The sequence below is a fragment of the Aedes aegypti genome, chromosome 2 (genome assembly GCF_002204515.2).
Source record: "Aedes aegypti strain LVP_AGWG chromosome 2, AaegL5.0 Primary Assembly, whole genome shotgun sequence".
Classification (NCBI taxonomy): Eukaryota; Metazoa; Arthropoda; class Insecta; order Diptera; family Culicidae; genus Aedes; species Aedes aegypti.
In genome coordinates this window covers 365933619-365948556 of record NC_035108.1, presented here as the reverse complement: position 1 = coordinate 365948556, position 14938 = coordinate 365933619, and the positions used below count along the sequence as shown (strand labels likewise).

Sequence of the window (14938 nt, the reverse complement as noted above, 5' to 3'; positions counted from 1 at the left end):
CCCAATTTTTAAATTAAAGTTTAAGCATGATATTGCCGTTATTTGAGCGGGGAAAAATGCTTAAGTAGTTGCAGTAAGACGCTCTTTCGTGTTATTGAATAAAAACAAGGTTTCATTAAAAATTTTAGGACCCAATTTGACGTTTGAGCGGTGCCGAATTCACTGGTTTCCATGATCACATAAATAACACGGTACCGCTTAAACGTAAAATAGTGAACCCGTGCATAGGCATCGGCAATGTTTCGGAACTGAAAGGGCTCATTCACAAATTTCATAACGCTGAAGGGGGTGGGTGGGTGTTATCATGTTGTTACGGCTCATACAAAATTTGTAAAGTGTTACGAGGGGGTGGGTGGGTGTCCAAAATGGCCATTTTTGGCGTTATGAAATATGTGAATAAACCCAAAGAAGAGATCCGAAAAAGCCGCGCAGAATCATATTCGGTCTCCAGATCCTTGGAAAACCAAATCATCGAGACCTGTCATGCGGTGTACCAGAAAACATTTACGCTGCTTTAAGAAACGATACGGAAAAAAATGACAAGGGCGCCTCAAAGCTTCAATTTTTTTTATCAATGGACCGATGCACGTGTTCACTAATTTGACGTTTGAGCGGTGCCAAATTCACTCGTTGCCATGGTCACGTAAATAATACGGCACCGCTCAACCGTCAACGAGTGAACGCTTACATTGGTCCATATATAACTTTACTTTGACATCATTCGTTACACGTTTTTCGATGAATATTCATGAAGATGACTAAAGCCCATTCGATAAAAGATGATCGAACGAAATTTAGTATCATTTCTTTAAAGATCCATATTGTATGCTTGATAAAGAAAGATACTCATAAGGTTTTATAGATTTATGAAGATACTTGAGTATACGTAACGAAATGAACAGTAGAGAACAAGTGACAGAAATATTTATTATAGGATAAAGATATTTAAAGTAGTTCATAGGATGGTTGACTGGGTAGAATGAGGCAAGCAATACAGAACGGACTGAATGAGTGCAAAATCTGTATGAGTCGCACTCATTCTGTGAGTTGCTGACGAGTTGACCATTGGCTGCGCGCGGATCGATGGGAACGAAACTGTCAGTCATTTGTCATCTCCCGCTAGGCAGCAAACAGTTGGTCATTGGTAGGATGAGGACTTTCTCGAGATTTTTTCCATCTGTGTTCCATATGCGCGTGGAACATTCTCGATCTCAATGACGGCTGGAACTCACTGATGGTTGAACTCACTCGGTCTCTCACGGTGTTCTTGGAACTTATTCGCTCACTGTGGGAACTCTCGACCACAGAGGCGTCGGCAGGATGGGTCGTGTTGGGTGCTGCACTCGGGTGAGTGCCACGAGTCGGGAATCGAGAGTGGCGTGTGATTTGCGACGAACTGGAAACGGCGTGGATGATTTCAGTCTTACTCTTTTACGGCTTGTTCCGTACGAAACAAGATATATCAATCATTGCAAGTAAGCTTTCTAAAAAATACACAAAATCGTGCTTTTCTAGTGCAGTGTTACCAAAGACGTCCCTTGCAGTTACCAAAAAATTAAGGGTACATAAGGTAAAAGAGCAAAATCTAGAATGCCGTGAAAAGTGTACTGTGATCTGTCAAACTTGCAGTACCAAGGGACCATATGTAGTACTAGAAGTGGTACCCAATCTGAGCCTTAGTGGGATGGATCAGGTGTTACCACATTTCTATACGTACCGAAGACTCTTTTTTATCTGTAACAGAGATTTTATAAACCTGTACCACACTCAACATAAACAATTGTTGTTGAAAGAAACTCTCAAAAACATTTTATTTAACAACTACCGAAAAACTTTTCGTAGCTTTAGCGTAACGTAGCGGTAACTTTTCGGTAGTTATTGAACTTCCACTTGGCTGGTTAGCCGTAAACCACGATTCATAATTAAAAACATGTACATTTTATTTATTTAACACAGAAATACCCGCATAAATCCAAACAATAACAGAACGTTAAAAAATTCGGTTTATGTTCCATTTTTTACCATTCCGCAATTGATACTTTTGGCTGTAAGTGAACCATTTCTCAGGCACATGGCAAGGGATGACCTAGCGTAGTCAACATCTTGTTGTGTTTACCCATTTTCGGGTAAATTGAATTGAGAGTGTAATCATAATGCGAAGTTTAGTTTGATGTTTATGATCCGTAATCGTACAAGCGTCGCAATGAACTAAGGGCCCATTCAAAAAGTTCATAACGCTCTATGGGGTGGGTGGGTGTCCTTGCGGTGTTACAGCTCATACAAAATTAGTTGAATATTCACACAGAGAGCGTTACGAGGGGGTTGGTGGGTGTCACGAATGACCATTTTTGGCGTTACGAAATTTATGAATAAACCCTAATTGACTGCATGCTTAGAATATTGTGTATTGATATATGATTGTCTATGGCCTGCCATTTCTGAATATAGTTCTAACATTAACGGCTATTGTTTTCAGCGCTTCGACCATACCAACAACGGATTGTTAAGAATGTTTACCGATCCAAAACCTGATTTTCCTCATACATTTTTTTTGCCTAGAATAAGAAGCGGCGTCGATCTGTATAATTTACGATCTCTACCGTTTTCGCAATTATTTTTTATTCTTTCCGCATATAATAAACGAAGATTGATGAATGTGAAACTAAAGCAATGAAAGTTAGGAGATTTCAGCTGAACCCAACATGAAAATTTTCCAATGTAAGGCACACGCGATGCGGCGAAGTTGGTCAAAAATCGAACTGCGCACGTTGGTTCATCCATTTTTAGTCGTTAAGCAGTGTATTATTCATATTGACCTCAACGGCTCGTGAAATGGCTCTTCCGCCAGCTGATGATGGTCGCGGTTTTTTGATTCCAACTATTTTTTCACCCATTAATGAGTCAAAATTGACTTGTTTTTGCACTGTAAGCGAGTTAAAAAAATGAGTATTGTTTTACTCATTTCAAGCGTGTGCTAGAATAAGGGCTTAAGTCGCATGATCGATTTCTCTTCATGGACCCTCTCTTCCGACAACGACAAGACGCAAGTTTGTCAGCAGTTTTTCACCTCAGGAGGCAAGATTGCATTACTGCCTAGCGTCCTGAAGTAAAAAAATGCCAACAAACCCGCATCTTGTCACCTTTATTCACAGAAGAGAGGATCGACGAAGAGAAATCGATCATGCTACTTACGCTTTTATTCTAGCACACGCTTGATTTAATGATTTTTAAGTTTCCCCATTTTATGACAGATCTTCTTCTTCTTCTTCTTCTTCTTGGCATATACGTCCTCATTGGGACAGAGCCTGCTTCTCAGCGTATGGTGTTCTTATGAGCACTTCCACAATGAGAGCTTCCTTGCCAAAGTTGACATTTTCGCATTCGCATATCGTATTGCAGGTACGATGATACTCTATGCACAGAGAAGTCAAGGAAATTTCCTTTACGAAAAGATCCTGGACCGACCGGGATTCGCACCCAGACACCTTCAGCATGGCTTTGCTTTGTGGCCGCGGACTCTAACCACTCGGCTAAGGAAGGCCCCATTTATGACAGATATAATTGCTGTTTGATAATATTATACAGTAATACCTCGATATAACGTAACTCGATTTTTATTTTCGTTACGTTATATCGAAATTACGTTATATCGAAGCAAAATATTTTGTTTTCTAAATTTCGTTCAACATGTATTGTTTGATGATAAAATGGGTCTTAAATTTATATTATTGACCTAGCAGTTATTTTCAGTCTTTCCTACACATTTTTTTTCGATATTTTTCCATTTTTTTTCGTATTTTTCTTCATATATTCTTTTTTTTTTATTTTTACGTCTCTATTGCAGTAATCCTTAAAGAAATGTATTCAGGTAAAATCTTTGAAGGAATCTTTGAACACTTTGAGAAATTCTAAAAGAATTAATTTCATTTATTATAGAGGCTTTCAGCCTTAGGCGGGTTCACCTCTGCAATTCTAAAAGAATTTAATAATTGAGATCTTAAAAAAAATATTGTTGAACAGTCTATGAACAATTCATGCAGGCAATTGTGGAACTCCAAGATTTTTTTTTCCATTTTGTTTGTTTAAGCTCATGGTAAACTCTTAAAATAAATCCTTTTGTAATTTCTTGACAGAATTATAAAATGAATGTCCCAAGAATTCTTGGAAATTTTTTATTCAGAATTAATTAAGAAATCACAAGAAAACTACTTTAAAAACTAAAACTATCCTTGAGGGATTTTCTATGGAAATGTTTTTGAACGAGTACGTGGTGGATTATCGGCAGTATGCTAAGAGAGTTCTATGGGGGATCTGAGAAATTTTCTCAGTCATCCCTGAATATATTTTTGTAATACAGAAACATAGACAAATTTATAGACGATAACATCAAGATTAATCCTAGAATCTGGATTTTATTGGGAACAGTTCTTGGACATATTCTGTAGAAACTCATAAAGAAATATTTTAACTGTTTCTTGGTGGAATTCAATGAGAATTTTTTAATGCAATTTCTCAAACAATAATTTAGACGGGTATTCGTTAAGACAATACTTATCAAATGTTCTCAGAATCTCTTGGACGAATCTCCAAAATCGATTCGTGAAAAAAAATCTGGTTTCATTTCAGAAGAAAATCTCTAAGGTTTTTAATCATGAATACCTTTCTGATATTAACTAGTGGAATTCCTGAGAGATGCCAGTTGGAATTATTTCAAGGATATGTTTTATAATTTGCACATGAATATTAGAAGAGTTTAATATGAGCCCGTGAAGAAATTATTGGAGGAGTCGCTGGAGGCATCCTCCGAATGATTCTTCAACTAGAATCCATGGAAAAATTCCAGGAGAAATAACGAATTCTTGGAGAAATCATTTGAAGAATATTTGTTAGAATTCCTGAAGCAATAACTAAATTTACAAATTTTAGTTTGATCTTATCTTTTTAAACACTAAGTCTAAATCAATAATAATTAAAGTTTTCATAAAAAATGAAGTGATTAGCAGGCTTGGTTCCAGTGACAGCGTTAATGTAACAAAAATAAATTAGAATGATGTATACAAATGTACAGCAATGACAAAATGTTGTTTTAACATTGAGCTTATAGCTCACTCGATATCGATTTATGACTGTATTCAGTTATAGTAAACCTTTGCATTGCTTTGATTTCGTATTTGTTGTAGTTTAAATCTTGAAGAATATTTATTGTAGTTCATAAATCATGTTTTTAATGAAAATTGGACAAATAAATGGGAGCCAAAAAAAAAGTTACGTTATATCGAGGTAAAAATTACGTTATATCGAGTTACGTTATAAAGAGGCTACGTTATATCGAGGTTACGTTATATCGAAGTATTACTGTATCATAATGGTTATATTTTTACCAGGCTATCGACATGATGGAGACACCATCTTCTATGGTGACAGAGGGCTCGATTGGCTTGTCAGATGGATCGAGCCCGAGACATCCTGTCTACTGCGAATCGCTGCAGTTGATATAGAGCATGACAATAGCCTGATTTTTACCCATTAAGGAGGCAGGATCCGTCATTGATTTCGGAGCAGTTTTTTCGTTCACAATCAAGAAAATTTACAGGAAAATGCGTTCACTGTATTCTATCCTCTAACCGAAACACGGTGAACACATTTTCATCAAATAATTTTAAGTTTTGAACAGAAAAACTGCTTTTGAAGTTTCGATGATGACGATGATTATGATGACGGAGCGTTGAACGTTAAGGGGTATTCGCAAACCACCGTTAACGATAAAGTTCAATCTAGGAAAACCAGCCCATCGCCATTATTGGTTTAGACCAGGGAGGGAGGCACCGATACTACACACGAAATATGACACTTTTTTTTCAAACTGCAAGAAAACTCCAGCTTGCCAACGACAATCAAGGCAGACTTGATGAAAATCGCTAGTTTTCTTTTGTTGTGTACTTTCGAACTTTTCGGACAAACATGAAAAAGGGCCAAAGTTTTCTATGCATTTTATTTTCGTTTTTATTAGAAAAAGTAAAATTATGCGTATTTGAATACTTAATATTCAATCAGAATAAAAGGTGCTATCGTGACATTACTTTTGAATGGGCATGAATAGCTTATCAATCGATTTTTTGTCACATTTGATGAAATGCAAAAATATGTTTTGATCAATTACGCGCTTTTTCCATGTTTGTCCGTTGTTTAAGATCCGGGCTCACAGTGACAGTCCGTGACAGCAGAATCTCGGCTCACTATGACGTACAGAAATTTCGTATCGGTTTCTCCCTCCCAGGTTTAGACATTTTCAAAAGGTAATCGAGAAAAGAAGCTTTTCCGATTAAACATTATTTTTAATATCGCCTCGCATCTTTCAATCGACGAAACACTGACAGCTTAAGCAGCTGTCAGCCTAATGTCAACTTTTAAAGCATCCGCGGATGATTTTGTTTGGCGAATCGCAAAAATACAGTGTTCTTTTGGTGCATTGCCGATTAATTTTGAGAAATTGAAGCGATTAATCGGTGCAAAAAGTTCAAACCAATTGTCGGAGGGAGGGAGCCTTCATTTTAGTCATCAGCAATGGTGAATGTAATGAAAGGAGTTCTCGTTGAGTGGTAAGTTTAGTGCATTATTATTGTTTCCCATTTTCCTCTACTCTAGATAGTCAAGATCCGATGGGATTTGAAACTGTTTGTCGATGAGACTTTCCTGGATGTTGAAGCGATTCTTGCACCACGACTTTATCGAGAATAAGTTGTCCGTCCAGCGGTTGGCCGCATCGTGGAGGTCCTATTAGAGATGATTAGATGCTAGTTGCTTGGACTTAGTTGGAATTAATATGTGCTACTCACCGGAAGATTTCTGTTCATCTTTTCTACAGAGTTCTGATCAGATTGCTCCAATTTTGCTTTATCCAGTTTCGAAGAGAGTTGTTTCTGTTTTTCTTTGAGAGTATTTAGCTTTTCAAATATTTCTGAACTTCTTGAAGATTCTCCTTGTGATTCCTAAAGTAATATGAGTTGAAAGAGTTGCCAGTGACCTGAATACAAATTTTCATACCTTAATCGTTCCTATTCGCTTCTGCAGTTCAGCGATTTTGTCGTTCGATTGTTCCACTTCTTGTTTTAATTGTTCGAATGCTTGCTGCTTAAGTTTCCGCTTCTTGGCAGGAAAAGACCAGTAGTACTGTGACGAACCAATTTTATCTGTTTCCACTTGGCCTTCGTCGACAAGATTTTGGAGAATTTCCTTCACGACTTGCTCTCTCAGTCCTTTGTCCTTGACAGCAATCTTTTCCACATCCTTGAGCTGGTAAAAATCTTTGGATTGGTGGAATATTTCGAGTATCAGTGACTTCTTCTCGTCCGCTGAAATGCCTTTCTTCCTTTTTGACATCTTCTGGATTGTACAATGTATATTTATACAGAGTTGTATTATTTCCTTTGTTAGCATCATTTTCAAACATTAGGTAGGGTAGGTGTACCAGTTATGGCCATATTTGTTCTCTATTTCGCCATACGTGATAACTTGAATCTTTTCACATTTTGAAAAGTTTTGAGTGTCTTATGAGTAAGAAAAAGAATGTATCTTGATATTGAAACGTTCAAAAATATTGGAAATGTGAAACCTATCGAATTTTCACATATGGCCAAATTGGGAACCACTATGGCCATAACTGGTACACTTTCCCTATATGTATTAATTTCTTACATCTAGGTTTTGTGTGTTATGCAACACTATCATCATTATTTGTGTAAAACTCAATTAGGCTACTATTACCAACATACATATTCATATTTCATTTCATTTGCCGTAGCAGTTCAGATTTTTTACAAGAGAATTTATATAAGTTTCAATATTTTGATTCGACAATTTTTCCATTGTTTCTACATTGGATAAACTCATTAGTTCTATATCTAGAGATGAACCAGCCTTTGGCTGAAAATCTCTTTAATAAAATTAAAACTAAAAAAAATAGTTCTATATCAGGAAGAAACATAAAGGACAGTTATTTAAATTTTATTTTGAATCCTTTGCAGGAAGCTTTTTGCTTCCTGGTATTTCAACAGCTAGTCCATACCTATTGGTACAGCATACAACATGGCTGGCCTGAAGATTTGTTTGAGGATCAAAAGTTTGTTCTTAAGCCAAAGTTTCGATCTTCTGTTAGTAAGTGGATACAGACATTTCATATATTTGTTTTTTTTTATATATATTTGGCTTGAATGTCCTCAATGTGATTTTTGAAAGTTATTTTTTATCTAGCATAAGCCTTAGATACTTATCTTCATCTGACCAATTTATTGGAATGCCTCTCATCGTAACAACATGTCTACCTGAAGGTTTCAAATAATCGGAATCCGAACTGTTCATTGGTGAAAATTTAATTTTCGTTGATGTGAGCCATCATTCTGTTCAAAATGACCTTATCAAAAAGTTTTCTGATGCAGGAAAGCAAACTGATTGTAGCTAGAAGCTTCTGCAAGATTTTTGTCTGGTTTCAAAATTGGTACAACCTTAGCCGCCTGAAAACATTTATTAAATATACAGTCTACTCTCCCTTACTCGATATTGAAGGGACCATCGAGTTACAGAACACAAAACCAATGCAACTGCGATCCAAGGGACCATCGAGTGAGCCATGAAAACCAACTTTTACTATGGTTCTCTTACTCGATATCGAGATACGGAATATCGAGTAAGGGAGAGTTAACGTATCAACTAAGAATAATAAGGTATTTTCTGGAAGTTTCTTGATGAGAATGGAGATAATTCCATCATCGCCAGGAGCTTTCATATTTTTGAATTTTTTCATAATAATTCTCACTTTTTCCAAATCAGTCTCCCAGGAATTTTCGAAAACGTTCTCTTGATTGAGAATATTTTCGAAGTCCTTAATAACTTGATTTTGGATTCTACTAGTAAGTCCTAAACTAAAATTGTGCGCGCTTTCAAACTGCATAGCAAGTTTTTGAGCTTTTTCGCAATTAGTTAGTAATAATTTGTTTTCCTCTTTCAATGCAGGTATTTGCTTCTAAGTTTTATTATTTTCAAAATTTTAGATAATTTTCAAAAAGGGCTTAGAGCCAGGGTCTAATTGAGAAATTTTATTTTCAAAATTTGTGTTTCTTAATGGATCATTGTAGGTAGTTTATGCAAGTGCTCACCGCATCAAAACAAAGGCGCCATTTTATATGGGATTTAACATTGTGACAGCATTGCTGTTCTGTTAAACAGAAAAGGCTACGGTGGCGCTATCTATGGTTTCCATAGCGGCCGTTTTGGTTATTTTCAGGGTTCTGAATTTTCGTATCAATGATGCGAAATCTACGATTTTTCGCACGTAAGGAGAATGCTTTTTTCGCTTCCTCGCGTGAACATCTTTTATCGCTCACACTAATTTTCCCTGGAGCTACGATGGAGGATAACCGAAAATCACTCCACTCTGTGGACAATTTGTTTTTCACTCCATCATATTTTCGCTCACCAACTGCTCCCGAGAATTATAACTATGTGGATAAACAAAAACTAGTGCCGCCGACGGGATTCGAACCTAGAACATTGCTAAAAACAACCGCGATTCGTGCACGCTAACCATGCTACCACACCAACTTGACGAAAGGAGTGGTTAATTTGGCGCATAAAAGCAACTGCTGCTCGTGGCGATGGATACAGGAAAAATTCTCCATGGATCGGAGAAAGAGAAAACAAACTTCTCACAGCTGCGGAAATGTGCAATTATCTATTTTCGCTTTGTTTTGTGGACGGATAAAATCGAAAGGCAGCTGATCGCTGAAAATTGCTGTGAGGGATAAATCCATTATCGTGAGAGTGAGTGAGAATTCGGAAGCTTGGTTATTTTAATGATCCATTGTGGAAATCGTTTATTAATTTCCGTTCTGCAGATCCTGCTATATAATTTTCATAGCAGGATCGCAAGTGCGTTGAAATTACCTTCTCCTCACGTTTCTAAGACGTATCAAGAGTCTATAATCACGGATTCAAATTTTGGAATTGCAATACTCCTCGCTTCAACAATAGAATTTGTTTAAGTTTCAAGAGCATTGTCAATTTCAAGTTTTGTTTGTAAAGAAATTTTAACATCAAGATTATAGTCAAAATATTTTTCATATATATTCCAGTCGAAAATAATTGAAAGTGAAGCTGATAGGATTGAGAATCGCTTCATGAGATATTTGAAATGTAACAGGGACATGATCAAAATCAAAATCAAAATCAGCATGAGTAACTAATTGGCTACAAAGGTGACTAGAGTCGGTTAAGACCAAATCAATCGTAGATGGGTTGGTTTCTAGAAGAGGGAAAACATGTAGGGCTATCAGGGTATTGAATTGAGAAATATCCTGAAGAGCACTCATCAAATAATATTCTGCCGTTGGAATTACTTTGCTAATCATTCCATGACCGATAAAAAAAAATAGTACTGAAAAGAATCTGTTTTTAGCACTGAGAAGTACTGCTTTAAAAAACTAGGAGTATTGCTTTAAAAAACTTCCAATAGCAGAGAGAATTCGTGTACGCACAGCACGAAGGTACGATAAGCACTGAACTAATTGATGTTGATTCTTTGCAGTGACCCGGCTATGAAACAATTCCTGCTACATCTGGACGAAACTCAATCCCTTGGACGCAAATTTATCATTCAGGACCTGGACGAACGCCACCTGTTTATCTCAACTGATATCATTGAAACTCTTCAGGCCAGGGTGGACGATTTAATGGACCGGATTAGCGTTTCTCTGCACGAAAAGGAAGCCTAAGTTGGTTGCAGTAGAAGCATATCGTACAAATTCTCAACTTTTCAAAACGATTAAAGTACTAGGCATAAGTTAGCATTACGAAAATGGCATCAAGAGAATCCGGTCGAATCCGAGAGGCGGACAAAAAGCGTGTCCTGGATGATGCCTCCCGGAAACGCCGAGCCCGCAAAGCGTTGGAAGCCCTCGAGCAGGACAATTATCACGAAGATCCCCACGCCGATTTGGTCATGTCGAAGAAAATCCCTAAATTCCAAGACAACATGGACGGTGTAAGTAGCAGCAACACCAAAAAGAAAGCTAAACGAAGCAAGGGCGCGGAATACTACCGGGCAAAGTATAGGAAAAATTTCCCCCAGCTGCTGGAGGAGGACAAAATGCAACGACCGGACGGGCCAAACTACTTTACGGCCGCTGCTCAGCCGTCGAAACTGCCCGAGCGCCATTTCTGTGCGGTGTGTGGATTCCCCTCTAGCTACACTTGTACGGCCTGTGGAACGCGGTACTGCTCGGTGCGCTGTTTGGGAACCCATCAGGACACGAGGTGCCTCAAATGGACTGCGTAGTTGTTGCGCGCCGGCTGTATATTATCTTCCAAGTTTTCTTGAATAAAATTGTAAAGTTGCCCACATTAATTGTTTTTGTTTTACTTACATGACCTAGGAACTTTCCAAATTCCTTTCAAGCTCAAGCTTCAAGAAAATAATCGTAAAAATTTAATAAGGCAATCCATGAGACAGCTCCGATCAGCTGGTTTTTTGTTTATCATGAGGTTTTGACGTTTCGCGATCGGAGTGACCGTTCGATTACAAAGGAAAATGTAAAGCTCCGACAACACTCTCATGCTTTGTTTACCCTGCCGTTTCGGTTACATGTACACTTTTAGCTGTCAGTCCTATCGCGAAAAGTCCTCATGGATAGCCTTATTACAAAACTCAGTTTGTTTACCAATAAAGCTGTTTACAAACAAACACGCATGATTCCATAGATACAGTGTGGTCAGATATTTGGATTCTTTAAATATAAATACATGGAGGACGCCAATATTTTATGATAAACAATGATAATGATGAATATGCCAAAAATCAAAAGTTTTCAAATAAAGCATTCCTTATTACAGCTTTTTCTTTTAATGAACTAGGAATCTTGATTTTTAATGTGATACTAATGATTAAATTAATCAGGTTTTAATGTATAAGGAAAATAAAAAAAACCGCAACACTGTTGAAGTGGATTTCTCGTGAAATACCTGCTCACATCTCTTCAACACTCAGGCAAATTAATTAACGAATTTCATATTTTTTTCTTTTGAAGCTTTGATGTATCTATTAACTATTAGAGTCGATTTTAGAGAGCTAATAGCTAATATGGATTTCATTATGAATAGGTGAAGATAATGAAGGTTTACAAATTTTGCGCGCCTTCTGATTTCCCTTGTTCTTATTAGTCATTTCCATTGAGAGGGCAGGATCCCTCATTGATTTCTGAATTTTCAAAAACAGTTATTTTTCGTTCAAAATCAAATAATTTTACACGAAAATGTGTTAGGGTAAACGCTCCCTTAGTGGAGGTAGCTCCAATACTGGAGGTAGTATGTTTTGACATGTTCCATAAATATGTATGTGATATTTTTTAATAATGCACGATGTGAAAATGATACAAAGGGCCCATTCACAAATTTCATAAAGCTGAAGGGGGTGGGTGGGTGTCCTCGTTATGTTACGGCTCATACAAAATTTGGATAATATTCATACAAAACGCGTTACGAGGGGTGGGTGGGTGTCGAAAATGGCCATTTTTGGCGTTATGAAATTTGTGAACAAACCCAAACAATCAAATCTCGCATACTCTGAGATAACGCCCTAAAAGCCATTGGTAGTAAAGTGCGTAGCTCGTTGTTTCTGAGCAAATGAAAGAAATAGCATTCAAACCAACATCACGGGCAGGTAGATATTGATCCGTTCTTCCCCATAGCGTTGTTAGATAACATGAAAATCCATTCAAATGCTTAGAAACAACGAACTACACACTCGGTTACCAATGGCTTTTAGGGCGAGATCACAAGTTATGCGAGAAATTACATCCATAAAATTTAGTCGTTGAACAATTTAAAAGAATTATTTTTCTAACGAATTTTGCCCCACAGACAAACAGACATCACACTCTCATTTATGTCCATCGACCACCTTTTAACGGTTAATTTAAATATATTGTAGGTGGCTTATCCACCACCCGCAGCGCTCGCATCGTTTTTGTTCGTGTTTGACGTTTACACACTATCGCCATCTGTTGGCCCATCGGCCAAACACAAGTATTTTAGCATTGGGCCCAGATAGCCGTAGCGGTAAACGCGCAGCTATTCAGCAAGACCAAGCTGAGGGTCGTGGGTTCGAATCCCACCGGTCGAGGATCTTTTCGGGTTGGAAATTTTCTCGACTTCCCAGGGCATAGAGTATCTTCGTAACTGCCACACGATATACACATGCAAAAAAAAAATGGTCATTGGCACAGTAAGCTCTCAGTTAATAACTGTGGAAGTGCTCATAAGAACACTAAGCTGAGAAGCAGGCTCTGTCCCAGTGGGGACGTAACGCCAGAAAGAAGAAGAAGCGTACATGTCTCCGTGACTATGATTTTGATTGAAATTTGTTCTAAGTGTTACGTCTGTTTGTCTGTGTTTGCCCCTTTGCATAGTAGTACGTCAGTACCCATAGTGGAGGGCCCCATAAGATAAAGTGACCAGACGTCCCGCATTTCAGCCATTTGTCCCGAGTTAAAAAGTGTCCCGCGAAATGCCCCGCATTTCACTCAATTCATCAAAATGTTCGGTATTTGAAAACCTTCCTAATGATGTTCATTGAAAATTATTTGTATTCTCACCAAACAAATAATTAGTTTAACAACATAATGGAGTTTACTAGTGTCAATTGGGTCCTAAAATTTGTAATGAAATCTTGTTTTTATTTAATAACACGAAAAAGCATGTAACTGTAATTACTTTAGCAATTTTTCCCGCTCAAATAATGGCTATATCATGTTTAAACTTCAATTTAAAAATTTGGTCCATAAATGAACCTTGACACTTTTGATCATGTTTGACGTTCGCTTAGTCGACAAAAACACCACAGGGGTTTTAGTTCGACCACTGGGGTTGTTCCTATCTGACATTTCGTAAGGGGCACGGAAAACAAAACACACCCAAAATTTGAGTTTAAGCCAAAGGATGTGACAAAATATAAAAAAAAATGTTTGGGCTTAAACCAACGGAAAACATTAGAAAATTGAGTAAACATGTGTTTTTGGCCTAAACTTAAGCGTTTGGCACTAAAATTGGGACAGGCCTTTAGGACCCAATTAAGAAGATTTTGTATTTATTGTCTTCAAAATGTTCGTTTGAGTTTTACTCACACCTACAGAATTCTTTTTTACATTTTTAACATTTTGCATCACATTTTGTCAAAATACTCAGCGGTCATGCAGTTTCGTATTTATGAGTCTCTGTAAAATGAAACTGATAACAAACGGTGTTGAATCAGCGAAACTCTATCTTTTATCAAAATTTGAGATAGACTATACATTTCTGATATTTTCAACTTTATTTCTGAAGCATTTACCTTCACCGTGATAAAATTCTCTTAGAATACTGCTCTTGATTCTGTAAGATTCCCTTTTAAACATCTGTTATCATCTTGCTATGGATTCTGAGAACAGAGCGTTTCATCAGAATTTTGCTTAGGATCTTGAAAATATCCTGCGAACGATTACGTACGATTTCCGTTCTTAATTAAAAAAAAAATGTTATACGCCGGGATCTGTATCCCAATATCCTGAGAAATTATGCAAAGTACTTTGTTAATCTTGCCTAAAATTTCGAAGACGTAGCCTTGGAATAAATACTATTATTTAAGCTTTGAATTCAATAAAAAGTCATTTAGGATAAGGCGTGCACATTTTCTAGCCGCATTAAAGTTACTCTTAGAACGATACTTAACCGTTTGCTGTAAAAAACTGGATTGCAGGTCAATGCCAAATTAAATTTTCTTATGATTTTATTTAATTCTCATTAAAATACTTAAATATTCATTTCACACTGTTGGACAAAATGGACAAAAAAGGTGACATGTCGGATATCTCATGCTTTGATTAAAAAGCATTGAACCGTATAAATTGGTTGT

At 37.1% G+C, this 14938-nt stretch overlaps 3 protein-coding genes across 6 annotated transcripts; 2 read left to right on the top strand and 1 right to left on the bottom strand.

The window, feature by feature from the left end:
• Positions 1-6424: 6424 nt before the first annotated feature.
• LOC5580320 (zinc finger HIT domain-containing protein 1) lies at positions 6425-11398 on the top strand. Its single transcript, XM_021846533.1, has 2 exons — positions 6425-6599; positions 10580-11398. Exon 2 carries the CDS (start codon positions 10850-10852, stop codon positions 11327-11329), a length of 480 nt encoding a protein of 159 aa, XP_021702225.1. The 5' UTR covers positions 6425-6599; positions 10580-10849; the 3' UTR covers positions 11330-11398.
• LOC5580319 (general transcription factor IIH subunit 5) lies at positions 6435-11096 on the top strand. The gene is made up of 2 exons (XM_021846535.1): positions 6435-6599; positions 10580-11096. The coding sequence occupies exons 1-2, from the start codon at positions 6565-6567 to the stop codon at positions 10764-10766; spliced, it is 222 nt and encodes a 73-aa protein (XP_021702227.1). The 5' UTR covers positions 6435-6564; the 3' UTR covers positions 10767-11096.
• LOC5580321 (meiotic nuclear division protein 1 homolog) lies at positions 6587-11704 on the bottom strand. 4 transcript variants are annotated; one of them, XM_021846530.1, is made up of 5 exons: positions 11619-11697; positions 11418-11455; positions 7045-7383; positions 6837-6989; positions 6587-6774 (listed from the first exon to the last, which is right to left on the bottom strand). In XM_021846530.1, the coding sequence occupies exons 3-5, from the start codon at positions 7378-7380 to the stop codon at positions 6637-6639; spliced, it is 627 nt and encodes a 208-aa protein (XP_021702222.1). In that variant the 5' UTR covers positions 7381-7383; positions 11418-11455; positions 11619-11697; the 3' UTR covers positions 6587-6636. The 4 variants fall into 4 exon arrangements, with proteins under 4 accessions (XP_021702222.1, XP_021702224.1, XP_021702223.1 ...); XM_021846532.1 differs by having other exon boundaries at positions 7045-7380; positions 11619-11691; XM_021846531.1 differs by having other exon boundaries at positions 7045-7380; positions 11418-11704.
• Positions 11705-14938: the final 3234 nt, after the last annotated feature.